Genomic DNA, 14,250 nt, shown 5'->3' with positions numbered 1-14,250 from the left:
GGCAGAGTGAGGCTGACAGCAGCCAAGTCCGGCCTCATGCGCCATAGGAAACTCCGCTTCGCCCGACCCCAAGGCTCGGACTCGGGCTCAGCCCCGGAAGACGGCGAACTCCGCTCCGCCCGACCCCAGGGCTCGGACTCGGGCTCAGCCCCGGAAGACGGCGAACTCCGCTCCGCCCGACCACAGGGCTCGGACTCGGGCTCAGCCCCGGAAGCCGGCGAACTCCGCTCCGCCCGACCCCAGGGCTCGAACTCGGGCTCAGCCCCGGAAGACGGCGAACTCCGCTCCGCCCGACCCCAGGGCTCGGACTCGGGCTCAGCCCCGGAAGACGGCGAACTCCGCCTCGCCCGACCCCAGGGCTCGGACTCGGGCTCAGCCCCGAAGGACGACGAACTCCACTTCGCCCGACCCAGGGCTCGGACTCAGCCCTGGCATCAGCCGACGGTCTCCGCCTCGTCTGACCCGGGGGCTCGGACTCGACCTCGACCTTGGGAGATAGACTCGACCTCGATCTCGGAGGAGCCTCCACCTCGCCCAACCTAGGGCGCGGACCGACCACGTCAACAGGAGGCGCCATCATTATCCTGCCCCAAGCTGACTCAGGCTACGGGGAACAAGACCGGCGTCCCATCTGGCTCGCTCCACCAGACAAGTAATGATGGCGCCCCGCACGCTCTATGACGACGGCGGCTCTCAGCCCCCTTACGGAAGCAAGAGGACGTCAGCAAGGACTCGACAGCCCCGACAGCTGTCCTTCCGCCAGGCTCCAGCGCTCCTCCGACGGCCACGACACCACACGAACCGGGTGCCAAAATCTCTCCGGCTGCCACGATGGCATGTACTTAGGGCGCTAGCTCTCCTCCGCTAGACACGTTAGCACACTGCTACACCCCCCATTGTACACCTGGATCCTCTCCTTACGCCTATAAAAGGAAGGACCAGGGCCCTCTTACAGGGGGTTGGCCGCGTGGGGAAGGACGGGACGGCGCTCGCGTGAGGCCGCTCGCTCCCTCCCGCGTGGACGCTTGTAACCCCCTACTGCAAGCGCACCCGACCTGGGCGCGGGACAAACACCAAGGCCGCGGGATTCCACCTCTCACGCCCGTCTCCCTCCGGCTTCCTCCCCCCTTCGCGCTCCGTCGCCGACCCATCTGGGCTGGGGCACGCGGCGACAATTTACTCGTCGGTCCAGGGACCCCCCGGGTCTCGAAACGCCGACAATATGTAATTGTACAATCTCTGAATGAATCATTCCACTATTCCTCCAATTCCTTTTACTTTCAGCATCGATGGTGCATTTTGTTGGATTCACCTGATTCTAAGTTTTTTAACCCATGCTATTAGGGGAAAATGAAGTTATCTGCTAGGAATATTGGATCATTCACTGCAACGTCATGCGATATAATATAACCAATGACTCGGCTGGCAACTAACATTATAATATTGATCATTGATGTTGATGATAAACAAGGGGGAGACCTAGACTACCCATCATCATACTAGAGCAAGAATTTGGATGTTTCCTACTACCTTTGTTCAAAAACATATTCCAATTAGGATATTAGCACAATATCTAATAATCACATTTGGCCGTTTTCTACTTGTGTATTAGTAGAACTTTTGCAAAGTATAATAACATAGAAGAATTTTTTATAACAAATATATTGTATTACTATGTTTAAACTACGCCTTTTGTGGGGGCACCAGTTCACTTATTCTTTCGCATAGACCAACTTAGGAACAAAGAGATAATTTTCCAATAGTCCATGTTCTAGATAAGAAACAGCATAAAAAAGATCTGCACCAGTATAGATCATCAATTATGTATTATAACATTTCAAACAAAAAAATAATACAAATCCAGTGCTTCTGCAAAATGTAAATTACACTGAAATCCAGCAAAGGGGCAAACAGGTGCCAAATTAACTAGCTTGTACACAAAACATCTAATTCCAAACTAGTGCAACAAATTTTCCTTTTCTGCTATTGAGACTGTAGAATGAGCTGACTCAACAAAGGGCTGTTGATTTGCATGTGACTAAAGTATGTAGCAGATCATAGCCAAGCAAACATGATGAATATGAATGGTTTACTCAATAAGCAGGAGAATTATTTACCCAAGGCAACGCACCGATGTGATCTTCATGGCCATGCGTGATGATAACAGCTTCAATTTTGTGGCTCCATTTCTTGATGAACGTGGTGTCTGGTATAATCTTTTGCACACCAAACTCATCATAACTGACAACATTTTAAACAGATTCTAATTCAGTGAAAATCAGCATACTGCTAAGGAAAATTTACACAGAATAAATACATCTATTATGTGCAGAAAATGCTGAGTCCTTGAGTGGCAATGTGATAGTCTGATAGACATAGACTATAAGAGACTTTTCACTGCTCATAAACATGACTTTGTAAGGAACTTTACTTGAGACTCAACACAGAATGACAATGCAGAAAAATGCTAATTACTATTTCATTATCCAGCAGCATGATACAACAGAAATAGTTATTCATCGAATTTGTATACAATTTTTTCACACATGTAGGCTTCAGGAAGGAAAAAAAATAAGTCATTACACACACACATAATTATATAAGGCGTTAAAAATAATGGGAGCTCAACTGTAGTGTAAGCAGGAGAAAGATATTGTTTTGATTACGTACTCTGGGAACATAACCCCAGCATCAATCAAGATATATCGATCATAATTCCCCACAAGCATGCAATTCATGCCGATTTCCCCAAGACCGCCAATAGGGAGCACTCGCAGAGGTGGACCATCGGCCCCTTCATAGAACTGCTCCATCTTTCGCTTGACCGAATCTTCCAGGCTCTTGGTAGCACCCTCAGTTTTCCTCAGCCTTCTTCGGGGTGTTCTAGATTCCTGGGGTCCTGCACACATCAGGAGAGAGTTCCCTTGTCCTATGAACATCTATAAGTACAATAAACTATGCATTTGCATATTGCATTGGCAACGTTCGAATTCCTATATCACATTACAACCAAAATATCCTGTTGAAGAAATGGAAATATCCTGTTGAAGAAATGGAACCGAGATGCTTTGCAAAGTAAAATGGTGACTTAAAAAAGGCAGTTACGTGTCGACACAACATTTAACTTTATCCTAATAAGCCTTTCGAAATTGAACAGGTACGGGCGGCCGCCGTGCATACCTTTCCCTGAGAAGGACGGGGTCGCGACGGCGCAGCACGAGATGGAAAAGGCGGTGGATGAAGTGGCTGACGCAGCGCGGCGGCGGGCGATGCCGCAGGGACAGAGAGATGAGAGTGAGGCGAGCGCCACCATGGCGGCGGCGGTACGCTCGAGTCGCTCGCTCGCCCCGTCCGTCCAACGCCCAAGATAAGGAAAGCGGTGGCATTAGCTGTTCGGAGTTTTTGCTACTATAACATTCAATTAAACATGTTTCTCTCTTCCACTATCGGCAAATTTAACTTCTCTAAAATAGTACTTATAAGTTAACTAGATAATTGCCTGTGCTTCGCAACGGAACCATTACAATGCAAAACACAATGGATTTGCACTTGTGTCGGCGTTTCGAGACCGGGGGATCCCTGTGCCGACGAGTGAATGTCGCCGCGTGCCCCAGCCCAAATGGGTCGAGCGCGAGGGCGAGCGCGAAGGGGGGAGAGCGAGGCGGCCGGAGACCGGCATGAGAGAGGTGAGAATCCCGCGGCCTTCGTGTTCGTCCCGCGCCCAGGTCGGGTGCGCTTGTAGTAGGGGGTTACAAGCGTCCACGCGGGAGAGGGAGTGAGCGCCTGTCTCGTCCTCGTCCCCGCGCGGCCAACCCTCTCTAAGAGGGCTCTGGTCCTTCTTTTTATAGGCGAAAGGAGAGGATCCAGGTGTACAATGGGGGGTGTAGCAGAGTGCTACGTGTCTAGCGGAGGAGAGCTAGCGCCCTAAGTACATGCCGTTGTGGCAGCCGGAGAGATTTTGGCACCCAGCTGGTGTGATGTCGTGGCCGTCGGAGGAGCGATGGAGCCTGGCGGAGGGACAGCTGTCGGAGCGGTTGAGTCCTTACTGACGTCCTCTTGCTTCCGTAAGGGGGCTGAGAGCCGCCGTCGTCACAGAGTATGCGGGGCGCCATCATTGCCTATCTGGCGGAGCGAGCCAGATGGGACACCGGTCTTGTTTCCTGCGGCCCGAGTCAGCTCGGGGTAGGGCGATGATGGCGCCTCCTGTTGACGTGGCTGGTCTGCGCCCTAGGTTGGGCGATGTGGAAGCTCCTCCGAGGTCGAGGTCGAGTCTGTCTTCCGTGGCCGAGGTCGAGTCCGAGCCCCTGGGTCGGGCGAGGCGGAGTTCGTCGTCTTCTAGGGCTGAGCCCAAGTCCGAGCCCTGGGTCGGGTGGAGCGGAGTTCGCCGTCTTCCGGGACTTAGCCCGAGTCCGAGCCCTGGGTCGGGCGAAGCGGAGTTCGCCGTCTTCCGAGACTTAGCCCGAGTCTGAGCCCTGGGTCGGGCGGAGCGGAGTTCGTCGTCTTCCAAGACTTAGCCCGAGTCCGAGCCCTTGGTCGGGCGGAGCGGAGTTCGTCGTCTTCTGGGGCCGAGCCCAAGTCCGAGCCCCGGGTCGGGCGAAGCGGAGTTTCCTATGGTGCCTTCGGCAGGGCCTGACTGACTGTCAGTCTCACTCTGTCAAGTGGCACCGCAGTCGGAGCGGCGCAGGCGGCGCTGTCCTTCTGTCAGGTCGGTCAGTGGAGCGGTGAAATGACCGCGGTCACTTCGGCTCTGCCGGCTGGGGGCGTGCGTCAGGATAAAGGTGTCAGGCCACCTTTGCATTAAATGCTCCTGCGATTTGGTCGGTCGGTGCGGCGATTTGGTCAGGGTTGCTTCTTAGCGAAGGCAAGGCCTCGGGCGAGCCGGAAATATGTTCGCCGTTGGAGGGGGGCCTCGGGCGAGACGGAAATCCTCCGGGGTCGGGTGCCCTTGTCCGAGGCTAGGCTCGGGCGAGGCGTGATCGAGTCGCTCGAATGGACTGATCCCTGACTTAGTCGCACCCATCAGGCCTTTGCAGCTTTATGCTGATGGGGGTTACCAGCTGAGAATTAAGAGCCTTGAGGGTACCCCTAATTATGGTCCCCGAGAGTAGCCCTCGAGCCTCGAAGGGAGTGTTAGCACTCGCTTGGAGGCTCTCGTCGCACTTTTTTGCAAGGGGACCAGCCTTTCTCGGTTGCATTTTGTTCCGGTGGGTGCGCGCAAGCGCACCCGCCGGGTGTAGCCCCCGAGGCCTCAGAGGAGTGGTTTCACTCCTTCGAGGTCTTAATGCCTTGCGTAATGCTTCGGCTGGTCTGGTTGTTCCCTCATGCGAGCTGGCCGTAGCCCGGGTGTACGGTCGGGTCCCAAGTTCTCGGGCTGGTATGTTGACGCTGTCAACGGTTCGGCCGGAGCCGGGTTTGCGAGAGCAGCCCCCGAGCCTCTGCACAGGGCGAGAGGGCGATCAGGGACAGACTCGGCTTTTTTACATACGCCCCTGCGTCGCCTTTCCGCAAGGAGGAGGGGGGGAAAGCGCCATGTTGCCCTCGATGGGCGCCGAACATGGTGTCTCCGGTGAGCTGCAAGCGGGTAATCTGAGTGGACGTCCGTGCCCCGTTCGTTAGGGGTCGGCTAGGGGCCCAGAGGCACGCCCAAAAGTACCTGCGGGTGATCTGCCGGACCCGGTCCCCTGGCGACGGGGTCCGAGGGCTCGATGCCTCCCTCTGATGGGATTCCGTTACAAGATCGTTCCCGCTGGTCTCAGAAATGTCCTAGGGTACCTCGGGAGCGCAGTCCGAGCCTTGGTTATGTATTGAACGTACCCATGGTCATCCCTCGCTCGGCGTCTAAGGCGGCTGTGAACCCTTCGGGGGCCAGCCTTCGAACCCCTGATCAGTAATGGGCGCGGAGCCCGAGTAGCCTGAGGCGGCCGTGGGACCCTTCCGAGGGGCTGGCCTTCTAACCTCTGACCAGTAGTGGGTGTAGGGCCCACGCGATCTGAGGCGGCTGTCGAACCCTTCCGGGGGGCCAGCCTTCGAACCTCTGATCAGTAGGGTGGCTCGGAGCCTGGTTCCTTCACAGGGAAGGATCCTTTTTGGGGTATCCCTCTTTCCCGGTCCCTGTTGCAAGAGAGAGAAAGAGGAAAAAAGGAAAAGGATACGAAATCGAACGACGCGGCGTACCTTTTTTGGCGCGGTTATTACGGCGAAGGCGAAGCGTCGCCTGCTTCTCCTGCCAGAGGCGCCGCCTGTCCCGCCGCGGAGTTAATGCGACGGGGCGAGTGGTTGGCGGGGCGGCCATTGCGCGTGCGCGAGCCGCTCGAGGAACGGAACACGGGCGCGTTGTCTTCACGCCGTGAGAGAGGGTTCTCTCGCTGCCCCCGGATGGGACGTGAGCTTGGCTGACGACGTGACCGCTGCTCCCGCCCGCCTGCCACCGTCATTACTGTCGGCCCATTTTTGGCCGCACTGACCGCCGCGCCAGGCTGGCGCTGCTGGGTCGTGCGCTAGGTGGCCTCGAGTCACGGTATTGGTTCCGCAATCGAGGAGGCGCGGTGGTAGCGCAAGTGGCGGTGCAGTTGCATGCACGAAGCATTCGGCGCGCCGGTTGCATGACACGTGGGCCTGGGCCTCCATGCTGGGCGTGTTGGGAGTCGGAGAAGCGCGCCCACTTGGCGTGGTCGCATGCCGCCTGCATGGCTGCCCGCCCCTTTCGCCCGTTGGTCTGGGCAAAAGTGGAGGGTCACTTGTAACCGCTGGGCGATTGTGCGCACCGCGCACGACGGTTTGGCTTCTTCTGCTCTGAGCCGGCTTGCATGACATGTGGGACCAGCCCCCGCGCCGCAGGGGAGGGCCTTGGAGCGTGTTGGAGAAGACTCAGCCCGTGACGGCTGGGGACGCAAGTAGGGATAGTCGCCTTTAAAAGGAGGGTGACCCCCTTGGAAGGCGACCATGTCTTCGTGCTCCCTTATGCATCGTGTCTTTCCACCTTCCAAGCCCCCGGATGGGGGATACCCGCCGTCTTTCTGCCTTGTCGTCGGGGGAACGCAACTCCACGGGAGTTGGTACCTTTCAGCCATCGTTCGGCTTCAAGGATTTTCATCATGCAGCCCGGCTGCACCCCTCCGCCGGTGGTCACCCAAGATGGTGACCTCCAGTTTGATGGTGGGGGAAAGCGAGCCAGGCTGCGACCTCTGCCCCTCCCTCAGCCTCAAGGATTTTCATCACCAGGGCTGGGGAGGGGAGTGTGCCGAGTTGGGGTCGGCCCCTGCGTGGGCGGTGGCCCGCTCCTCCACTCAGTGATCGGAGGGAAGGGCGGGCGTCGTCCGTGGCACCGGCAGCTGCAGCGTGCCTGGCTCTCGGGCGCGAGTGGCTTCGGAGCCGCTCGCGGCGCCGGCGTCTGCCACGGCAGCTGGAAGAGGTTCTTCCGCCGACGAGATAGCCAGGGCCGCCCACGGACCGACCTCCAACTCTACGGCCTTCTGCCCATCCTTGCCTCACGAGTTTGGGCGTGGGCGGGGGCCTCTTGGCAGCAGCATCCGCCCTGAGGTCAGTGCTGCCGCTGTTCGGCCCCCCGGAGCAGAAGTCGTCGTCGTCGCTGCTGCTGGAGCGGGCGACGGCGCGCCGTTCGTCGGTCTTCTGTTGCTCCGCAGGCCCTCCCCCATCGAGTGGGGTTGTTCGTACCTGCGGAGGTGGAACCGGAGTTCCGTTTGTAATGGCACTCTGAATGCCAGTGTTTTTGTTCATTGTGGCTGTCGAGGCCTGAACATGTATGTAATTTTGGCACGGAGCCGTGTTTTTTCCTCATTTTCGAGCACTAAGACTCGCCTGTTGGTTGTCTGAACCGCTTCACCAAGCGTGAGTCGCCCCGTGTCAAGGTGACGAGTGAGGTATCCGTATCCCGGAGGCGTAGGAGTCGCTCGGCTCGGTCGGCCTTGCTGTCCGAGGCTCCTCTAGCTTAGTTAAAGGGACCCCTTGGCCGCTCTTGGATGAGCCGAGGCTAGGGGTAGCGATATCAGCATGAACAGGGGCAGAGTTGGCTCGAAAATGAAACCTGGTTGGCCGGAGCCTAGCCGGGTCGTCCGTTAGCGGGACCGACGCTGGAGTTGACCAGCCGACGCCTCGATTCGGGCTGGCGCCCTCGGAGGACGGCTGGCCGAGGCCTCGGGGCGACCGGCCGAGCCGCCTGCTCGGGCCGGATTCCCGGAGAAGACCCTGGCAGCGATTGCCCGGGCGTGGTGATGACGTCGTCCTTTAGAGCGGAGATCCTCGGACCGCGTCGCCGTCCGAGGCTAGGTCGGACCTCGCCGAAGGTGTCGTCGATGCCGAGGGTGCTGCTGCCCCCTTCCAGCGTCAAGACCCGAGCCTGCAGGATCAGATTGTCTTGTAGCATGTGTCTCCTGTGGCCGCCGAGGCCAGAACACACACCCTCGCTGTGTTGTAAAGCTGCGTCTCTTCTCCTCTTGTTTCGAGTATCTGGACTTTTTTGTCGGTAACAGGGATGTTTGTGCGAGCGAGAGTTGCTTCTCGGGGAAGGTGATGAGTGAGGTATCCGTATCCCGGAGGCGTAGGAGTCCCTCGGCTCGGTCGGCCTTGCCGCTTACGCGCACTTTTACCCGTCCATGAGGCTCTGTCACCGACTCAGTCGAGAAGGCTCGAAGGATCGCTTCGGTAGAAGAACTTCCGAACGTGAAGACTTGTTCGGTCCGCGGAATCACTTATCCGAACATGAGTTACTTATCGCAGAAGGTGATGAGTGAGGTATCCGTATCCCGGAGGCGTAGGAGTCCCTCGGCTCGGTCAGCCTTGGCTGCTTACGTGTACTCCGTCGTTTTCAGGATCCACTTTTTGAAGTAGTCAAAAAGCACGAAAGACATTCTGGCAGAAGAGATCTTTTTTCGAGGAAAATTTCAACGCAGAGGGGGTTCCCCCCCTTTTAGCCCCCGAGGGAGGGTCGGGCTTTGCCAAGGCGAGGCCGACCCTTCCTTGATGACTAAACTTTGCGTGGGTGTGAGGTATATGAACAACTTGAAAACATCTTAAGGGTAGAAGCGACGTAGCTGTTGGATGTTCCAAGCGTTGCCGTAGACCTCACCTTGACTGTTGGCCAGCTTGTACGTTCCGGGCTTCAGAACCTTGGCGATGACGAACGGTCCCTCCTAGGGGGGCGTGAGCTTGTGCCTCCCTCGGGCGTCTTGTCGCAGCCGAAGCACCAGGTCGCCCACCTGGAGGTCTCGGGACCGGACCCCTCGGGCGTGGTAGCGTCGCAGGGACTGCTGGTACCGCGCCGAGTGTAGTAAGGCCTTGTCCCGAGCCTCTTCCAGCTGGTCCAGCGAGTCTTCTCGGCTAGCTTGGTTGCTTTGATCGCTGTAGGCCCTCGTCCTCGGGGAGCCGTATTCCAGGTCTGTGGGCAAGACGGCCTCGGCCCCGTAGACTAGGAAGAACGGCGTGAAACCCGTGGCTCGGCTCGGCGTTGTCCTCAGGCTCCAGACCACCGAGGGGAGTTCCTTCATCCATCGCTTGCCGAACTTGTTGAGATCGTTGTAGATCCGAGGCTTGAGCCCTTGTAGAATCATGCCGTTGGCACGCTCTACTTGCCCATTTGACATGGGATGAGCCACGGCGGCCCAGTCCACCCAGATGTGGTGATCCTCGCAGAAGTCCAAGAACTTTCTGCCGGTGAACTGGGTGCCGTTGTCGGTGATGATGGAGTTTGGGACCCCGAAGCGATGGTTGATGTTGGTGAAGAACGCCACCGCCTGCTCGGACCTGATGCTGTTCAGAGGTCGAACCTCGATCCACTTGGAGAATTTGTCGATGGCGACCAGCAGGTGCGTGTAGCCCCCGGGCGCCTTCTGCAAGGGACCGACGAGGTCCAGACCCCACACAGCAAAGGGCCAGGTGATGGGTGTCGTCTGCAGAGCCTGAGCGGGCAGGTGGGTCTGCTTCGCATAGAATTGACACCCTTCGCAGGTGCGGACAATTCTAGTGGCGTCGGCCACCGCCGTCGGCCAGTAGAAGCCTTGTCGGAAAGCATTCCCGACAAGGGCTCGAGGCGCTGCGTGATGGCCGCAAGCCCCCGAGTGTATCTCTCGCAGGAGTTCCTGACCTTCGGCGACGGAGATGCATCGCTGGAGGATGCCTGAGGGGCTGCGGTGGTAGAGCTCCTTCTCATCGCCCAGCAAGACGAACGACTTGGCGCGCCGCGCCATCCGCCGAGCCTCGGCTCGGTCGGGGGGTAGCTCTCCTTGGTGGAGATATTGCAGGTTCCGGGGTCTACCAGTTTCGATCAGGCGTGGCCCCGCTTCGCTCCTCCTCGACGCGCAGTGCCTCACCCTCGGGGGCCGAGGGTACCTCGGGCTGAACCGAGGTCGCCTCGGGCCGAGCTGAGGGTGCCTCGGGCTGTGCCGGGGGTACCTCGGGCTGGGCCGAGGGTACCTCGGGCTCGGGCGTGTCGTCGATCTTGACGGAAGGTTGGTGCAGATCCCGGGAGAAGACGTCCGGGGAACCGTTGTTCGCCTCGAGGCTATTTTAGCCAGTTCGTCCGCAGTCTCGTTGTAGCGCCGAGCGATGTGGTTGAGCTCGAGCCCGTAGAACTTGTCCTCCAAGCGCCGAACCTCATCGCAGTAGGCCTCCATCTTCGGGTCGTGGCAGTGGGAGTTCTTCATGACTTGGTCGATGACGAGCTGCGAGTCACCGCGGGCGTCGAGGCGCCGGACCCCTAGCTCGATGGCGATCCGCAACACGTTGACCAGAGCCTCATACTCAGCCACATTGTTGGACGCCGGGAAATGGAGGCGTAGCACATAGCGTAGGTGTTTCCCGAGGGGCGAGATGAAGAGTAGGCCTGCGCCGGCTCCCGTCTTCATTAGCGACCCGTCGAAAAACATGGTCCAGAGCTCCGGTTGGATCGGAGCCGTCGGTAGCTGGGTGTCGACCCATTCGGCCACGAAGTTCGCCAAAACCTAGGACTTGATGGCCTTCCGAGGGGCGAACGAGATTGTCTCGCCCATGATTTCTACCGCCCACTTTGCAATCCTACCCGAGGCCTCTCGGCACTGGATGATCTCCCCCAGGGGGAAGGATGACACCATAGTTACCGGATGAGACTCGAAGTAGTGTCGCAACTTCCGCCGTGTCAGGATCACTGCATACAGCAGCTTCTGAACTTGTGGGTAGCGGACCTTGGTTTCGGACAATACCTCGCTGACGAAGTAAACTGGCCTCTGAACGGGCAATGCATGCCCCTCTTCTTGCCTCTCGACCACAATCGCGACGCTAACCACCTGAGTGGTCGCGGCGACGTAGACCAAGAGGGCTTCTCCGGCAGCTGGAGGCACCAAGATAGGCGCCTTTGTGAGGAGCGCCTTCAAGTTCCCGAGAGCTTCCTCAGCCTTGGGGGTCCAAGTGAAGCACTCGGCCTTCCTTAAGAGGCGGTACAGAGGTAGACCTCTTTCGCCGAGGCGTGAGATGAAACGGCTCAGAGCCGCGAGACATCCCATGACCCTCTGTACGCCTTTCAAGTCCTTGATGGGCCGCATGCTGGTGATGGCTGTGATCTTCTCTGGGTTGGCTTCGATGCCCCGCTCGGAGATGATGAACCCCAAGAGCATGCCTCGGGGCACCCCGAAGACACACTTCTCGGGATTGAGCTTGACGCCTTTCGCCTTAAGGCATCAGAATGTCACTTCAAGGTCGGAAAGGAGGTCGGAAGCTTTCCTCGTCTTGACTACGATGTCATCGACGTAGGCCTCGATCGTGCGGCCAATGTGTTCGCCGAACACATGGTTCATGCACCGCTGGTACGTCGCGCCCGCATTCCTCAAGCCGAACGACATGGTGACATAGCAGTACATTCCGAAGGGCGTGATGAAATAAGTCGCGAGCTGGTCGGACTCTTTCATCCTGATTTGATGATACCCTGAGTAGGCATCGAGGAAAGACATGGTTTCGCACCCAGCAGTGGAATCCACGATTTGATCGATGCGAGGCAGAGGGTAGGGAACCTTCGGACATGCTTTGTTGAGACCAGTGTAGTCTACACACATCCGCCATTTCCCCCTTTCTTTCTCACAAGCACAGGGTTGGCAAGCCATTCAGGATGGAATACCTCTTTGATGAACCCTGCCGCCATTAGCTTGTGGATCTCCTCGCCTATGGCTCTGCGCTTCTCTTCGTCGAATCGGCGCAGAGGCTGCTTGACGGGTCGGGCTCCGGCTCGAATGTCCAGCGAGTGCTCGGCGACCTCCCTCGGTATGTCGAGCATGTCCGAGGGACTCCACGCGAAGACGTCGGCGTTCGCGCGGAGAAAGTCGACGAGCACTGCTTCCTATTTGGGATCGAGCCCGGAGCCGATCTGGATCTGCTTGGTAGTGTCGCCACTGGGGTCGAGGGGGACGGCCTTAACCGTCTCCACTGGCTCGAAGTTGCCGGCATGACGTTTCACGTCTGGCACCTCCTTAGAGAGGCTTTCCAGGTCGGCGATGAGGGCCTCGGACTCGGCGAGGGCCTCGGCGTACTCCACGCACTCCACGTCGCATTCGAACGCGTGTTTGTACGTGGGGCCGACGGTGATGACCCCGTTGGGGCCCGGCATCTTGAGCTTCAGGTAGGTGTAGTTGGGGACGGCCATGAACTTCGCGTAGCATGGTCTTCCCAGTACCGCGTGGTAGGTTCCTCGGAACCCGACCACCTCGAACGTCAGGGTCTCCCTTCGGAAGTTGGAGGGTGTTCCGAAGCAGACGGGGAGGTCGAGTTGTCCGAGGGGCTGGACGCGCTTCCCGGGAATGATCCCATGGAAGGGCGCAGCGCCTGCTCGGACGGAGGACAGATCGACACGCAGGAGCCCGAGGGTCTCGGCGTAGATGATGTTGAGGCTGCTGCCTCCGTCCATGAGGACCTTGGTGAGCCTGACGTCGCCGATGATGGGGTCGACGACGAGCGGGTATTTCCCCGGGCTCGGCACGTGGTCGGGGTGGTCGGCTTGGTCGAAGGTGATGGGCTTGTCGGACCAGTCTAGGTAAACTGGCGCCGCCACCTTCACCGAGCAGACCTCCCGGCGCTCTTGTTTGCGGTGCCGAGCCGAGGCATTTGCCGCTTGCCCACCGTAGATCATGAAGCAGTCGCGGACCTCGGGGAACCCTCCTGCTTGGTGATCTTCCTTCTTGTCGTCGTCGCGGGCCCTGCCACCCTCCGCGGGTGGCCCGACCCTGTGGAAGTGGCGCCGAAGCATGACGCACTCCTCAAGGGTGTGCTTGACGGGCCCCTGGTGATAGGGGCACGACTCCTTGAGCATCTTGTCGAAGAGGTTGGCACCTCCGGGGGGTTTCCGAGGGTTCTTGTACTCAGCGGCGGCGACAAGGTCCGCGTCGGCGGCGTCGCGTTTCGCTTGCGACTTCTTCTTGCCTTTCTTCTTGGCGCCGCGCTGAGTCGACGCCTCGGGAGCATCTTCCGGTGGGCGGCCCTGGGGCTGCTTGTCCTTCCAGAAGATAGCCTCGACCGCTTCCTGGCCGGAGGCGAACTTGGTGGCGATGTCCATCAGCTCGCTCGCCCTGGTGGGGGTCTTGTGACCCACCTTGCTCACCAGGTCGCGGAAGGTGGTGCCGGCGAGGAACGCGCCGATGACATCCGAGTCGGTGATGTTGGGCAGCTCGGTGCGCTGCTTCGAGAATCGCCGGATGTAGTCCCGGAGAGACTCTCCCGGCTGCTGCCGGCAGCTTCAGAGGTCCCAGGAATTCCCGGGGCGCACGTACGTGGCCTGGAAATTGCCGGCGAAAGCTTGGACTAGGTCGTCCCAGTTGGAGATCTGCCCCGGAGGCAGGTGCTCCAACCAGGCGCGAGCGGTGTCGGAGAGGAACAGGGGGAGGTTGCAGATGATGAGGTTGTCATCGTCCGTTCCACCCAGTTGGCAGGCCAGACGGTAGTCCGCGAGCCACAGTTCCGGTCTCGTCTCCCCCGAGTACTTTGTGATAGTAGTCGGGGGTCAGAACCGGGTCGGGAATGGTGCCCGTCGGATGGCCCGGCTGAAGGCCTGCGGACCGGGCAGTTCGGGCGAGGGACTCCGATCCTCCCCGCTGTCGTAGCGTCCCCCACGCCTGGGGTGGTAGCCTCGGCGCACCCTCTCGTCGAGGTGGGCCCGACGGTCGTGGTGATGGTGCTCGTTGCCGAGGCGGCCCGGGGCCGCAGGCGCGGTGTTGCGCGTGTGCCCGGTGTAGACCGAGGCTTCCCGCATGAATCGGGAAGTCGCGGCATGAGGTTCCG

The 14,250-nt window shown here is 58.9% G+C and overlaps 1 protein-coding gene across 7 annotated transcripts in view; it reads right to left on the bottom strand.

Annotated features, from left to right (window-relative positions):
- Positions 1-3,451, bottom strand: part of LOC103626744 (uncharacterized) — a 52,061-nt gene extending 48,610 nt beyond the window's left edge. For 3 of the 7 annotated variants that reach the window (XR_004849540.1, XM_035959096.1, XM_008647123.4), the window contains exons 1-3: positions 3,181-3,392; positions 2,671-2,899; positions 2,132-2,241 (exon numbers count right to left, since the gene is read on the bottom strand). Coding sequence is in view for 2 of the 7 variants with exons in the window: in XM_008647123.4 (XP_008645345.1) it covers positions 2,132-2,241; positions 2,671-2,692 (132 nt within the window). In the remaining 5 variants the exon portion in view is untranslated. Of the gene's footprint in view, positions 1-2,117; positions 2,242-2,670; positions 2,900-3,180 lie in introns of all 7 variants that reach the window. The other 4 variants (XR_004849539.1, XM_008647122.2, XR_004849541.1 and 1 more) reach the window with 2 other exon arrangements.
- Between the last annotated feature and the right edge of the window lie 10,799 nt (positions 3,452-14,250).

This window comes from Zea mays, chromosome 5 (genome assembly GCF_902167145.1).
Source record: "Zea mays cultivar B73 chromosome 5, Zm-B73-REFERENCE-NAM-5.0, whole genome shotgun sequence".
NCBI classification, from domain to species: Eukaryota; Viridiplantae; Streptophyta; class Magnoliopsida; order Poales; family Poaceae; genus Zea; species Zea mays.
This window is presented reverse-complemented; position numbering and strand designations above follow the sequence as displayed.